The following is a 16589-nucleotide window of genomic DNA, read 5'->3' as shown; positions in this document are numbered from 1 at the left end:
CTTTTGTTGCAGGATTTATTTATACGTGTGGTGGAACTTTAAAAGGACTTAATGGCACTATAGAAAGCCCTGGTTTTCCATATGGATATCCAAATGGTGCAAACTGTACATGGGTAATAATAGCAGAAGAACGAAATAGAATACAAATTGTTTTTCAGTCATTTGCTCTAGAAGAAGAATACGACTACTTATCATTATATGATGGACATCCTCATCCTACAAACTTTAGGACAAGGTTAGTGTATTTTGAATGGAAGACTGGAGAGAAAATATTTTCTGGGTAAAAGTAGTCTATTGTACAGAAGATGCTTAACATTTGTGATGCAATTGTAATAAAGTTGTATTCACCAACTAATTATTATGCATTTGGAAGTATATCATCCCATGAACAAATTAGCTTGGTATCTCTGACATCATACTGCTAATACATTAATACCAAGTCTCACAAAGGTGAATGTATATTGAGTAGTGATGTCTTTATAGTGGCTAAAAGTATTTTGTTTTTAAAAATGATTATCTCAAGATTTCATTCATTATGGATATAACTTTTGATAAAGTAAAACATATTATATAAGGTATATTTTAGTGATAATGTTTCCAATTTTAATATACAACACTATGCAAAAACACTTTAAAATCAGCATTCATGGATAGTAGAATAAATTAATTTCTGATGTGTGTAATTTATAAAATCTAAATATCTGAAAACTACATTCTTTCATGTCAAAAACGGGGACATTTATATTTTTGCCTCTGCAAATAAAAGTATTTTTTTGAAGCTCAGTGATAAAACAGATGTAAAAATTAACTAACACCCTGACTATTTTTAAGGTAGTTCTTCTGGTTCTTCAGAATTTCCTCTTGGCGAATAGGTTATGTAAAATTAGAAGTGTTTTTGGAAGTCTTACCAAAATCTTATTTTAACTGTAAATCAACTATAATTCAACTAAAAAATTCAACATTCCAGGCATTGCACATTTTATTTAGTCCTAGATTTATGCCAGTGTTTGTATACTTTTCTTTAAGTGCCGTCAGCTTTTTTAAACTTGTAATTTAAAATATTCTAAGAAGATAACATGTAGGAATTAAAGACTCTTTCCATACTTGGCTATATTTGAGTTATGATTCTGTGACGCTGTTACTTTCTAATAGTTGACAACATGTTCTTGCCTTCCTAATGTACAAGAAGCAGATTATCAGTGCTGACTTTTTACAGTTTCATCAGTCTTCCATATTCCTTTGCATTTATACTTTTTCAATTTTAGGTAAAAAATTAGTGATTATTTTCCTCAAATTTGGGCAGTGAAAACATAATATAGTGGGGAAAATGGTAGATTTGGAGATGAGATTTGTTATATTAGGGTGTTAGGTTTGTTGCTCACCAGTTATTTGAGCAATCCACACTACGTCTGTTTAAACTTGAGACATGGTAATAAGGCCAGGTCTATCCATCTCATTATACTCTTCTGCAGGTATTATGAGAAAATGTGTATGAACCTGCTGCATGGCTATAAAATCCTATTAGAGCACATCGAACTGCTTCCCGTCACATGACACTTAAAAATGTCCGAGTTGTTTCACAAACTTTGTTGTGCAAAAACAAGATTACTAGATTGATTACAGCTAAGATTCTACTGTTCTTTCTTTCTTTTTTTCCTCTATACTCATTTACCGAGTAAATCTGATTTCTTTTTCCTTTTACATTGTTAAACTCATACAATAATTATCTATTTTATAAATATATATTATGGCATGCACATCTGACTGCTATTTGATCATCATTGCCACTGTCATTAAAAGCTGGTTTTCTTTTGTTAATGCCAAATAATATCTATAAATAGAAGTACAATTTTTTACACTGACAATATGTGGGATATAATTTTCCTAAATATATAAAAATACTTATTTTAATATTACCTGGTAGTTTCAAAGTATCAATTCCCTGATAGTATTGCTTGTACATGTACCTATTCTCTCTAGATCGCCTTGAAAATGAGAAAACATATTTTTATTTTATCTCTTCCCCTCTTTTTTAAACAACTGTGGCCTCTGGGAAGTTAAAAGACTATAAAATTAGGAAAATAAATTTATTGTTCTCATTCTTTCTTTCCTAATCTGTAAATTGGGAACAACAGCCCTTAATTTACAGAGATTTTATGGGGAATACAATATAATGAAAGCTCAGTGACTCTAACCCTTAGCATTTATTGAATGATTCTTCTACACCTGTCACTGTACTAAGTATTTTGTCTTCATTATGGTATTTAACTTCTCCTGTATTCAGACAATGTAAAATAATTACTATTATTATCATCAGCATCATTTTACAACTGATAAAAATGAGGCACGCCAGAGTAAAATTGTTGAAAATGGCAAAAGGCAGAACTATCATCGCAATTCAGATTTGTTTCAGTTTAGATCTGAAGCTCTTCAATATATATAGTTTTATGTAGTTATACATAATCTCTAAGGTTTATGTATTGATATATAAATGAAAATCTATTTTTTCTCAGCAGTATTGGATAAAATTTAGTAAGAGAAATAATAATAGAAGGCATATTTTCAAACAGATATAATATATACAAATATAAACTGAAAGGTAAGCTCCAAATTTATTTTTGCTATTTATTTTATAGATTATATTCAAACATGTACTCTATTTATACAAGCAAAATGACAAGACTATATTCTAACGTGTAGTCTGTGTTATAATGTACTCTTTAGAATCTAATGTTTTGCTCACTGTAAATGTTTAACGCATCTATTGGTTTTTGTGCTTAAAGAAGTACTGTAGCTAATGTTATAGCTGACTTTAGTTAGCAAGACTGGAAGGAAAAAAATTAGTATGTAACCTACAGCCCCTTCCAGACTGTGTTTATATACAAAATCTGCTGTTTGATTAGAAGTCGAAACTGCTGCTGGCAGAGTTTGATTCATGTTTGCGTCTGGCTGTTTGACTCACTGTTTTCTTGGGTTTTGTTTCTCTCATATTGGATCATATTCTCACTTAATGCATGTCCTTATGGTGTGTTTGCTGTTCTCTTTCTTCCAGAAATTGATACTTTTTTTTTTACTTTTCCTGAGCTCCAATAGATTTTTTTAAAATGACTTGTCTTTCAATAATGTAGAAAAAAAATGGTTTGTGGTTCTTGTCATTCTTCCCTGTCTAAATAGACATGTTGGGATTCATAATCAGAATTTCACATTTTAAAAACTATAAGCCTCCAATTATTAATGATATTGCTTGTTTTTCTCTTAGTTATTTTGTATTAAATGAGAACTGATATTGGTAAAGCACTGTTAGGGAACTTCTTTCTTAGTTATAACATTATTTTAGAACAAATACTGATGCATTTAAGGCAACATTGCTGGACTTGATGCATAAAGGTTAGTCTAAGCTTTGTTTACTTTACATTAATATTATATTTTCCCAACAATAAAGTTATACCAAGAAGTAAAAAAAATCCCCTATTATTTAATGAGGTAGAGACAGATATATTCATCCAGGATCACTCTATATATGACATTGTATGTCCTTAGTAATCTCTCTACATTATAATATACATGTTTAATGTGTGATTAAAATCTTTGTAAACATCAATGTATTGAATTTATTAAATATATGTAATCATTTTATGTAAGCATTAATTTATTCAAATATTAAATGTGGATATGATTTATGTAATTATCATTCTATTATGTTTTTTTATAATTAATTCACATATTATCATCATTATGAATATACATTTTCTATATTTTAGATTAGTTCTTGGTAGAAACAGGATGACTAGGCCAGAAGCAAATAATATTATTTATATTACTAATATGCTTTCCAGAATCTTATATCAATGAATATTATTACAACTAGAAAACTATAATTCATTATCTCTCAGTCTTACCAGGCTTACATCTTTTATCCTTAATTTGATTATTTACATATATCTGATTTTTACAGATATCTAACATATTCTCTTGTTTGATAACCACTCTTATTTTTTCCTGCAAATTGTTTTTTTTTTTTGGTCTATGTATCAGTAGTTTTCTTGATAATTTACATAATTCATTTATTCTAAAACATGTAAATGTGTCCCTTTTTTGTGACAAAAATATTTCTCAGCTTGTTGGTTGCCTGTTAAATCTTAGCTGTTTTTTCCTGCACAAATAAGTGAAGAATTTTAAAATTTTTATATAATAATATACATTGTCCATTTATTTAAAGATTCATTACATTTCTTTTAATATTAGAAAGTCCACAAGCTGGATCTTTTATAAACACTCATTTTTAAATTCTTTTTCCTAATTTTCAACATGTACAACTTTAATACATATGAAATGTTATAGAATGATAATCTTTTCTCAAAGTGGAAGAGAATGATTATTTCTAAATACCAAAGTAGTAGTGTAGTTATTTTTTAGAAGACTTGACTACAAAAGCTTTTATTTAGTGTGTCTCCTGACATGTTACTATGGTCTCCTCATTGCTACTTTGATATGGCCTATCATTTTGGATGTTGGGCTGTAATAGAAATCCTGACTTACTATAGCTTAAACAAAAAATTGATTTGTTTCTCCTATATAACAAGAAGCTTGTTATTAGGAAACTTGTCAGTAAATCAAAAGCTTTCCCAAAGGTCCTTAGAAGGATTCTTCTCCTATATCATTGGCCAGAACAGCCTGACATCACCATTCCTTGGTCAAAAGTATTCTAGAAAAACAGCTTTCATTTTCGACCTCAATTGTGGAAAACAGCATGGCGAAGGCTGAGGGCCAGGCAACTGACAAAATCTATCACAATATCCAAAGCTTAATTTTTGCATAATATGATAGATAAATAAACGTTATTTCTAAATAAATTATTTCTAAAGTTGTGATTTAAAAAGAGGAAGTAATTTTCACAAGGTCATAGTCATGGTGTAGTAACGACTACAACATAAACTTTACTTTCCTGAGTTATATAAATGTCCATGGATTAGAAATCTTTAAAAGGATACGTAAAGATAAAAACAAATATAAGTGTAAGTGTTAGCATAACACAAAATCTTAAGGTGAAGGCAGATATAATAAAGTTAATACCACATGTTCTCACTTATAAGTGGGAGCTAAACATTGGGTACTCATGGACATAAAGATGGCAACAATAGACACTGGCGACTAATAGTGTGGGGAGGGAGTGAAGGAAGCAAGGGCTGAAAAACTTGTGTACTATGCTCATATCTGGGTGATAGGATCATTCACCTCCTAGGACTTGGTATCATGCTCTATACTCATGTAATGGACCTGCATATATACTCTCTGAATCCAAAATAAAAGTTGAAATTAAAATAAAATCATTTAAAAAAAAAGAAAAAACTTTGGGAGGCAGATGAACTCGGGAGTTTGAGACCAGCCTGGGCAACATGGTGAAACCCCATCTCTACAAAAAATACAAAAAAAGTAGCTGGGTGTGGTGGCCTCTGCTTGTAATCCCAGCTACTCTGGAGTCTGAGGTGGGAGGATAGCTTGAACCCAGAAGGCGGAGGTTGCAGTGAGCCGAGAATGCACCACTGCACTCCAGTCTGGGTGACAGAGCCAGACCCTGTCTCTAAAAACAAAACGAAAGAAAGAAAGAAAGAAAGAAAGAAAGAAAGAAAGAAAGAAAGAAAGAAAGAAAGAAAGAAAGAAAGAAAGAAAGAAAGAAAGAAAGAAAGAAAGACAAACAAAAAAACAAAAAAACACCCTGCCAAAAAGAAATTGAAAGCTGATTTTAATATGGTGGTTGATAAAAGACTCTCTCTTATTTCTTAAACTAAATTCAGATGCATACGTAAACTTTATGACTATCCTTAACTGCTCCTTAAAGAGGGTCTACATGTGGTAAATTTCACTTATACGGAGTTGAAAACAGTAATTATAACTTCTATGCCATTAAAATAAAAGACAAAGAAAGGAAGTATGAGCTATCACATCATTAACTAAAAAATATAAATTACCAAAATAAAACAATACAGATACAGAAATATGAGTTCTAAATATTGAACAATATACCAAATTATAATTCATTACAGGTATTATGACTATATACATAAAAAAGCTTAAATGGGCCGGGCGCGGTGGCTCATGCCTGTAATCCCAGCACTTTGGGAGGCCCAGGTGGGTGGATCACGAGGTCAGGAGATCGAGACCATCCTGGCTAACACGGCGAAATGCCGTCTCTACTAAAAATACAAAAAATTAGCCGGGCGTGGTGGAGGGCGCCTGTAGTCCCAGCTACTCGGGAGGCCAAGGCAGGAGAATGGCGTGAACCCGGGAGGCGGAACTTGCAGTGAGCCGAAATCGCGCCACTGCACTCCAGCCTGGGTGACACAGCGATACTCCACCTCCAAAAAAAAAAATGTGTGTATACACACACACACACACACACACACACACACACACGATTTACTTGAGTTTTATAGAACTAAAAAGAAAATGTAATGTGTTGGTACATGTCAATAGCTCATCAGTCATTATTAAGAAAAATCACAAAATATATTATATTGTAAATAATAGCAAAATTTTGTAATATGTTGAGAATAAACTCCCTAAGTATGAAACGGAACTTAGAATTTAAAAAATTGCCATCTAGTGCAAAAACACATAAAGTTGTAAAATAGAGAACCACTCTATAGCTATCGGTAAAATGAACTTTTTAAAGCTCTCCTTCTGTGAAATGAGAAGTAGTCCAAATGTTTGATTATTGGGTAGATATAGATTTAATATCATAAAAAACTGCCAAATAGCTTTTCTAAGCTGTGTACAGATTTTGTACTTCACCATCACTGTATGAGAATTCTAAATGCTCCACATGTTTGTTGACATTTGAGGTTGTCAACATTTATTCTGGTATTATTTTGAACTTATGTGATAACTAATAATATTGAGCATGTGCTTATCAACCATTTATTTGTGAAGGATTTGTTCAAATATTTTGTCTACTTTTTAATTGGGTTGTCTGCTTAGTCTTGATATATCAAATTATAAGGGTCTTTGCAATCTTTATAGCATTTATTTGACAAATATATGCATTGCAATTGTTTTCTCCGAATCTGTTACTTGCTCTTTCATTTTCTTACACTATCTTTGCATGAGTTAAGGTTTCTAATTTGAACAAAGTTCAAATTATTAATATTATATTTTGTTAGTGCTTTCTTGTAGTACAATAAATATTTGCTTATCCAAAGATGGAAAGATATCCTGTATTTTCTTCTGAAGGTTTAGAGTGCTAGCTTTATATTAAGATCTGTGATTCTTCTTGAATATGTGAAGGAGTCTAAGTTCATTTTGTCTGAGCATTACAGTGAAGAATTAAGGTGTACATTTTAAGGAATCCTAGAAATGACAACTTAATAAATTATGTGTCCTAGCTGGCTGCCTCTGGACACAATTATAGTAAAGCATGTTTCAAGTACATTTTTAAAAGTATTACTTGATAAACTAAGTTTTTTTCTAGAAAAGGCTCTGCCTTGTTTTTTCTCTGTATTTCTACAGTAATGTTACTCTTCTCCTTCGAATTTTTACTTTGTGACAGTATATAATCTTTTTATGCCTTTTTGGTCATTATTCTAGAATATATTTCATTACCATGGCTAAATTATCTGTAGTTTATATACCCCTTTATTAAATAACAATTATTTACCCAGTATTTTTTTCTAGATATGTTGAGGAGTTTAAAATACGTAACATTCTGTCACAATTCAAATTCATTATACAAACTTGCTGGATTATTCTCATAACCATAGAATTCAAAAGCCTAATGGATATAATTAAGGAACGGTAATTAGAGTGAGTAAACAACAATCTGTAGCTTGAATTCCCACGTGTGTAATTGTTAGACCATTTCTTTTTGGTTCTTTATAATTAACAAGTAGACCTTTTCTCCTTCAGAAAATGTTGGCAGTGTCCCCATAAATATTCTTGAGCAGCCACTATGCTTCTTTTCTTACATGGTTAATATTTCTTCTCTCCTTAGCTCCCTCAATGTCCCATAGAACTTCTTGATACTCATGATTAAAATCTTTCCTCACTATACTTGATGCTTCTTTCAATGCCATACAATAATCTGTTTCCTTTCCTGTAGGCATAATGTTGAGGTAGAGAATGACTTTCCCATGAAAATTATCCAAAAATATCTAAATGGCTTAGGTGATAGAAACAAACGACCAGAAAGTCATTATATTTTATGTCAGTGCACTCCAGTGATTTAACGCTACCTAAAGACATGGTCTCTCATGTCCCTATCTCCAAGTTTGCCTAAGATTATATTGAGAGTGATATAACTCAATCCAATCAGCTGACTATAAAGATTTCTCCCTTCAGAGTTGGAACCAATCCTTGTGTACTGATTCTGTCTCTTACATAACAAAATGTTTGGGAAATGCAGAGGCTCTACTGTCTGATTCAATGGCATAGAGTGATTGTGTGTATAGCTGTGTGCCAAAATGACATATGTGATATTAACAACTGCTTATAATGATAAAGTTATTATTTATTATTTCTCAATAAATAAGAAAAGAAATACCAGAGTTTTGCTATTGATCTATAATATTAATGAGACCCACCAAGTGACAAAGTGAACTTTGCTTACTGTTGGTCCAAATATGACCTCAGTCATAGCCTTGTATAGAAAACACACACCCTGGGAAACAGAAGCTGAGTGTAGAAATGCATTTTACTATGGACAAACTTGAAAATACCATTATATTGATTATATTGTGTTTAGTATCCCCCTACCTAACACTTTAATTTACAAAAGACTTATTGCATTGCCATTGGGCATTGGACATTCGGCGAGCAAGTGATTTAGAAAAAAGCCAATTAAAATTTTGATGCATCTTAGGCAGTTAATGATTCTTCTCTTTAGATATCATTACTCACTTTGGAGCATTCAGATTAATGATTGCATAGATCTCAAGGACAGACAGGATTTCTAAAACTTTTTGTCAACATAAAAGGCTCTTTCAAATCTGACTAAGGCAAGGATTCCAGAGTATACACAACTATTTATTGTTTATACCAGGCATTTTGCCAAAAAGAAATGAGGTGGCCTTTAGTGAAGAAATGGACTAAATTAAACCATTAAAACTGGGGTTAAAAGATCAAACAAAAGATGACAATAAGCAAGTTTAAACACTTTGTTCCTTAGATTATATTTATTCAATCTTTTATAGTAAATCTGCGGAAAGGTTTACTTCCATTAGCCTGCTTTCAGTAAAACAGCACTGATATCCTAAAAGCAAACTGCACATGGTGTTATAATTGACTAAAAATATTTCTGGTGAAACTCACTTACGCTCCATAAACATTCATTTTCTCATAAGTAAAATGGCATAATCGAAGTGACCATTTGATAATCTTGCAGAAAGCATGTTAATGTGCTCATAAATGTAAATGTTTTCAGTAACAAAATTTCTACATAATTAACATGAATTCCTAAATAAAATGTTTAGATAAGACATTTTAGAATAACTCTGAAGATTCATTTAGTTGTATTAGTATTTCATATTGTGAGGGAAGATACATATACCCTGTGTCTGTTAAAAACTAACATTCTCTGAATACATACTCTGTCAGGCTATTTATATACAATGTTCATAACATCATTTCAGATATTCTTCCTAATATTTTTGATTATACAGTTGAGAAAATAAAATCTCAAAAATATTGATATCTATTTCAAGATCAAAAACAGGATTTCAAGAGACTGAAGTGTGAACATAAATAAGTTAGAGCACAGCTCATTAATTATACTTATTTGCATTTTTCAACTATAGCATTTTTGGAGTGATGAATCAGAAGACCTAAGCCAGGCAACCATAAAATCAGATAACTTTATTAAATTATTTCATTGAGTCATTTTACTAAATTAAAATGTCACAAAGATTAAAGGGTATAAGAAAAGTGGTCACATTTACATTAGGGTCCACTTAAGAATCTCACCTATATGACTTATTTTCTGTTAAAACATGACATACATCCAAAGGATATTGCACCATCAAATAATCATGTAAAAAGAGGACTATTCCTTCATAGATGTTCAAGTTCGATGTTATAAAGGTATTTAAAAGATATAGAACCCATACAGAAAAAGAATGAAATTTATAAACATAAAAATATATATAATTAAGTTCACAGCCACCCAGTTTGTTTTCAGAAATACTAAAGGCTTTTCAGTTTATTTTTAGAGAAAAAAATCACAAGTGTCACATATATATAACATGACGGATAGAAGAACTAAAATGTATAAAATATAGACCCTTGCCACAGCCACTGCCTACATTTTTGTGGTAATTAAAAATCATAAACTAATCATAGCAACCTCACTTCATTCACTTTAAGATAATGTTTTCTAATTACAAAAGTCAAATTATATCTGAGTGAGATGTGATTATTAAAAAAAAAATGAAAATATATAAAACAATTCATTGCCATAATATATTTATTAGAATACTACCGTTAACTCTTTAATGCATCAATTTATCTTGCCATATAAATTTTCTATATTCTCTATTACTGTATTTTAAGAATATAATTTATTCATCGTAATATATGAATCTGTAGCATAAACATTGCGATGTGTTTTATTAAAATGAGCACCAACAAGCCTACCACTAAACCAGGATGCTGCTCACGTTTTGTTCCATTTGTATCCCATCCTCGCCTTGCTGTGACTTCACCCTACCAGTAACAAGCACCTCCATGTTGTGGTCATTTTTAGCTTCTTTCAAAATTATACTTTAATCATACATGAATGCATCCCGAAGCAACATCACTTTTAATTATGCTAATTTGTAAGATTTATAAAATATATGTCATCCCATTTAGTTTATTGGGACATGCTTTCTTGGCTCAACCTTATGTTTCTAAGAGTTAGTCATGTTGTAGCATGTTGCTATAGTTCGTTTTCACTCATTTTAGCTCAATTGTATGCATTTGCCACACTTCAATAATAAATATCATGCCATTTTTAAAATTTTGAATTCAGAGGATATATGTGCAGGGTCTTTACATGGGTATATTGCTTGATGCTGAGCTTTGGGATACACATAATCCCATTACCGAGGTGTTGAGTATCGTACTTGTAGGTAGTTTTTCAGCATACATCCCCACCCTCCTTCCCCCATCTAGTAGTTCCCAGTATCTGTTGTTTCCATCTTTATGTCTATGTGTATTCAGTGTTTAACTCTTTCTTATAAGTGAGAACATGTGGTATTTGGTTTTCTGTTCTTGCATCAATTTGCTTAGGATAATGGCCTCCAACAGCATCCGGGTGGCTGCAAAAAACATGATTTCATTCTTTCTTATGGCTACATAGTACTTCAGGGTGGATATGTACCACATTTCCTTTAACCACGTAACTGTTGATGCAAGCTTAGGTTGGTTCCATGACTTTGCTATTGGAAATAGTATTGCATTTTTTCTGCCTCTGTTAGACTACAGTATAAAAATTAATATGTATTTAATAAGAAAATATTCTGTGATTTTTTTTTTTACTCGTATCTTCCTTCAACAAATATCAACAATCCATTGACACAATGTTTTGATATAGGCATTGTGTGCACATAACTGCTCCAGGGATCTCCCTCCTTCTTACCTTCCTGTTCCTCAGTCTCTACTGTTTGCTATCCTTTCTGTGACCCTCATCTCTAGCCAGACCTTGAACTCTGCTTTGTGAGTTTTTCATCCCTGCTATATTCTTTTGGATTTTACCAAACATGTAACTAGTCTCTCCAAGCTCTCGTCCATCAGCTCCCCACCTTCCAAAAAGAAGCTATTACAAACAAACCTTCCTGTGTTATTTGGAGGTTTTATTCTCTTGTCTTTGGATGATAGGAGAATATTAAAATCAGCAAGATGTTGCATTTAATGATGAGGACGTACTCTCTTCTTGATTAATTCATGATTGATGCTCAATAAAATATTTGCTGATTAGAAGTTTAAAAGGAATTTTTTATTATGGAACAGATTTAGCAAATTGATCTGCTTCTTCTTAATTTCTAGAATAACAATGAAATTAAAATGTTGAAAATTATCGTATCAATTTATACTTGAAGTGTTCATGAATGTTATAAAGTGAATCCCACTGTTATTATATCAATGTCTTGTTATTCTAGGAAAAAAGCCTTATTTAGGTTAAAATATGTAAGTATTTTCAAAATGTGTTTTGAGAGAGACCTAGCAGGATTAATATCCAGAATAAATAAAAATCATGGGGAAAATTTTTCACATAAAGTCTTCATTTTTATTTCCCAACACCAACCTAACTATATTCTTATTATATCTTCCCATATCCCATTTAAAAACTAAATTTTAATTATAGTATTAACCTTATTTTTATACCTTCTGATTGCTCTTCTTATCCTCTATTATTTGACATTGTGCAAGTTCACACAGCTAATATTGTACTTACTGTGTGTTGTATCAAAGCCTATTGATTAAGTATATCCAACTTTACTATATATCAACAAATTTTAGTTTGTTACATATTGTCTCTTCTGCTTAATCACATCTAAATTTGTGTTTTAATAAAAGCAGAAATTTGATATTTTTCTACAAGATTTCGTAATAACTAAATGTGTCAGTCAGGTGCACGTTATATAAAACAATGACTTTAAATTCCCATCATGGTAAAAAGTCTATAGTTGTTTGAAATTAAAATATATTTCTTTATCAAAAATAAATAAAAGGTAGGCTGGGCGCGGTGACTCAAGCCTGTAATCCCAGCACTTTGGGAGGCCGAGACGGGCGGATCACGAGGTCAGGAGATCGAGACCATCCTGGCTAACACAGTGAAAACCCGTCTCTACTAAAAATGCAAAAAAAAAAAAGAAAAAAAAAATAGCTGGGCGTGGTGGCGGGCGCCTGTAGCTCCAGCTACTCAGGAGGCTGAGGCGGGAGAATGGCGTAAACCCGGGAGGCAGAGCTTGCAGTGAGCTGAGATCCGGCCACTGCACTCCAGCCTGGGCGACAGAGCGAGACTCCATCTCAAATAATAAATAAATAAATAAATAAATAAATAAATAAATAAATGGTAAACATATAACTGCTTAATATGACCAGCTCTTGGTGTTGAATAGGCTGAATAGACTCTGAAATCTTTTTGGTTAGGGGCAGCTATATTTGTCTTTGTATGTCAGATACTTAACATAATACTATTATGATATAAATATTCAGTAATATTTGCCTACTGAGTGGATCAGAAATGACGAGCTTAAATAAAATAGCGTTTTTATTTTACTAATTTGTCCAGATTAAACTAAATCTTTTCTTGGTATGATTAATTGGAGTAATTTATTTTTCCCATCTGATTTACTATTGCATCAAATTGTTAGATAAATTTTTCATATTTCAGTTCTTGTGGTTAACTTTGATGTTTTCTATGAACAATTTCTAACATGAAATTCCAAAGTTTCCATCAAATTCCAAGTAAAATATTTTCATTCATAATACAGTGTATATTGACAGTTAATGGGTGACCAGATTCTAGTATGTTTACCCTTTAACAAATACTGTACTGAATTAAACACTACAGTTTTACAATAGGTATTGAGACCTAATAGAGTATCTTCTCTATATTTGTAGCACCTAATTTCATAACAGCTACATGGAAATTCCTTAGTTTAATATATTAACTTAATAAAACAATTTAATTCAAGATATACAACACAATATTTTAACATAAAATGTTTTGCTTTTACTGATCAAGCATCGATATGCTTTTCTTATAGCATACAAGAAAGGACAAGCATAAATAACATTGGGTTTAACTTTATTAGAAAGTAGCATAACCCTGTATCTCCCTATTACCACCTTCTTTTATTTTTTGGATTGTGTTTACAAGGATGCAACCCGAAGTCATTCATTTTTTTATCTAGTTGTTTTCTGGAAGTTTGCATTTGATAGAATGCAGAAAAATGGTTTTCGTGATGGAGCAACTGTTTGGAACTACAAATTAGAGACAATGTTGCCTGGTTTTCTGACTTGTAGAGATCATGTGGTTTTTTTTTTTTTTTTTTTTTTTTTTTTTTTTTTTGAGTCGGAGTCTCGCTCTGTTGCCCACGCTGGAGTGCAGTGGCGCAATCTCGGCTCACTGCAAGCTCCGCCTCCCGGGTTCACGCCATTCTCCTGCCTCAGCCTCCCGAGTAGCTGGGACTATAGGCGCCCGCCACCTCGCCCGGCTAGTTTTTTGTATTTTTTAGTAGAGACGGGGTTTCACTGTGTTAGCCAGGATGGTCTCGATCTCCTGACCTGGTGATCCACCCGTCTCGGCCTCCCAAAGTGCTGGGATTACAGGCTTGAGCCACCGCGCCCGGCGAGATCATGTGTTTTCTAAGCAAAAAACAGAAGGAGGAAAGACCGTTTCTCTCTGCCAACTTTTTGGTATTCTCTATATCTGATAACATGACATTCATGGGACACTAATTGCCCTATTCAGGTCAATTCTGTTCTTCTCATGAAAATCCCTTCTAGAATCTGGTCACACATTTACTTTCAACAAATATTTTATTTGGAAGTTTCAGGGAGCTTTCTTTCTGTTTTGTTTGTTTGGTTGGTTGGTTGGTTGGTTGGTCTGAGACAGAGTCTCACTGTGTTGCCTGAGCTGGTGTGCCCTGGCACAATCTTGACTCACTGCAACCTCTGCCTCCCGGGTTGAAGTAATTCTTTTCTGGTGCGTTAGCTTCTTGAGTAGCTGGAACTACAGGCACGTGCCACCTCGACCAGCTAATTTTTTGTATTTTAGTAGAGATGGGTTTCACCATGTTGCCTAGGCTGGTCTTGAACTCCAAGCTTAGATAATTCTCCCACCTGGGCCTCGCAAAGTGCGAGGATTAGAGGCATGAGCTACCACGCTGGCCCTAGTTTTCTACTATTCTATTTTAAACTCACATATTTTTCAATCCACTAAATTGACCTATTGGTAAATTTTAAACTTTATTTTATATCATTCTTTCTGCTCTACTTTTAGATAGTTAATATTTTAAAACAGTATTATTTTTGTGTTAATGTTCTTTGATGGGAAGACATTTTGTTCTTCTAATACTTAAGTCTGAATGTCTCTCTTTTCTTCACCTTCAAATTATATGTAAATTGTGGTGGCAACAGTGTTAAATTAGTAGAAACAATATGAATTTTGGAGTCAGATAAAAGCCTCTTTTGAATTATAGTTCTTCCACTAAACAAATAGGAGTGAGCAAACCACTTAACCTTTCTACATAACAGGGTGATTACAGTCAACGATAATTTATTATGCATTTTAAAATAACTAAAAGAGTATAATTGTAATGTTTGTAACTGAAATAAACGATAAATGCTTGGGGTGATGAATGTCCCATTTACCGTGATGTAATTATGACTTATTATATGCCTGTTTCAAAATACATCATGTACCCCATAAATATATGCACCAGCTTTGTACCCATTAAAAATAAAAGGAAAATAAAAATAAACTGTATGGAAAATAAGGATATAAACACTGCTATTTTTACAGTGTTTTGTGGATTAAATGTGTAAAACATTAACTCAGTACATGACACACACACAACGTTTTACATAATCATTAGTGAGATACTCTTGAAATCTTGGCTGCTATGACTCTGCATTACTATTTATGATGTTATGATTCAGTTCCTCATTTTCTCCTTCCACAAGTCTGTAATTAGGATTATCCTTTATTAAGGTGGATGTCAGTCACACTATAATTTATATTTTTTTCATAGTCAAACATCTTAAAATGATAGTCAATATGGGCTACTATATTTCCTCTTTTCCTATTTCTGTTAATCATCAATGACTTAGATTTGTCACCTCACTGAAGCTACTCAGAACAAGGTGATTTTCTAATTGCCAGATCCATGGATTAATTTTAAGCATTCACATTAACTTCTTACATCAGAATAATTTGGATACACTCATTAAAAATTTAGCAAAACTAATTGAGAGTCCTCGCAGAACAGCAAAAAGAAAATGGTCTAATTTCCGACTTTATCATTTGCTAACAATGTGGCCTTTAATGAGAAATTTATATTCTCATAGGCCTTTGGTTTCTTCATTTTTAAAATGGAATAATATAAATAAAGTCATGTATAGACATATATGTTATGGGAGGTAATGAGATAATGTATGTTGAACGTTTGATTCATTATATAATAACTGGTAGCATTTAACATTATTTCATTAGTTAAAGTAATTATGCTGATTTAATATAAAAACAGACAAACAATTATTTCATTGACATAAATAATTTAATTTTAAAAGCATCCTCGAATTTCCTTTTCAAGATAGTTTGATATTCCTTATTAGCTAAAATTAAATTAAGTGACTCATATACATGTGGCAATATAATTCTTAATGTAATACGTGATAGCAAGAAGACATATCTAATGGCTCAGAGAGTACAGTGAGTTCTGATATAAAACAGTATTTAGAATTCATTTAAGACTACCTAGCTATGAATCCAGTTTCAATGGAGATAGAATATCATTTATGGAAATACATTTTTTTACTCAAGAGAAAAACACTTAAACCATGATCTGATTTTATTATCAGTAAGGTAATACTCAGTTAACTGTAACTGA

At 32.1% G+C, this 16589-nt stretch overlaps 1 protein-coding gene across 1 annotated transcript in view; it reads left to right on the top strand.

Moving 5' to 3' along the window:
• Positions 1–16589, top strand: part of CSMD3 (CUB and Sushi multiple domains 3) — a 1234679-nt gene that overhangs the window by 133321 nt on the left and 1084769 nt on the right. Inside the window, exon 2 of the mRNA XM_025394338.1 lies at positions 13–235. Coding sequence (XP_025250123.1) covers positions 13–235 — 223 coding nt within the window. The remainder of the gene's footprint in view (positions 1–12; positions 236–16589) is intronic.

The sequence above is a fragment of the Theropithecus gelada genome, chromosome 8, assembly GCF_003255815.1.
Source record: "Theropithecus gelada isolate Dixy chromosome 8, Tgel_1.0, whole genome shotgun sequence".
Lineage (NCBI taxonomy): Eukaryota > Metazoa > Chordata > Mammalia > Primates > Cercopithecidae > Theropithecus > Theropithecus gelada.
This window is presented reverse-complemented; position numbering and strand designations above follow the sequence as displayed.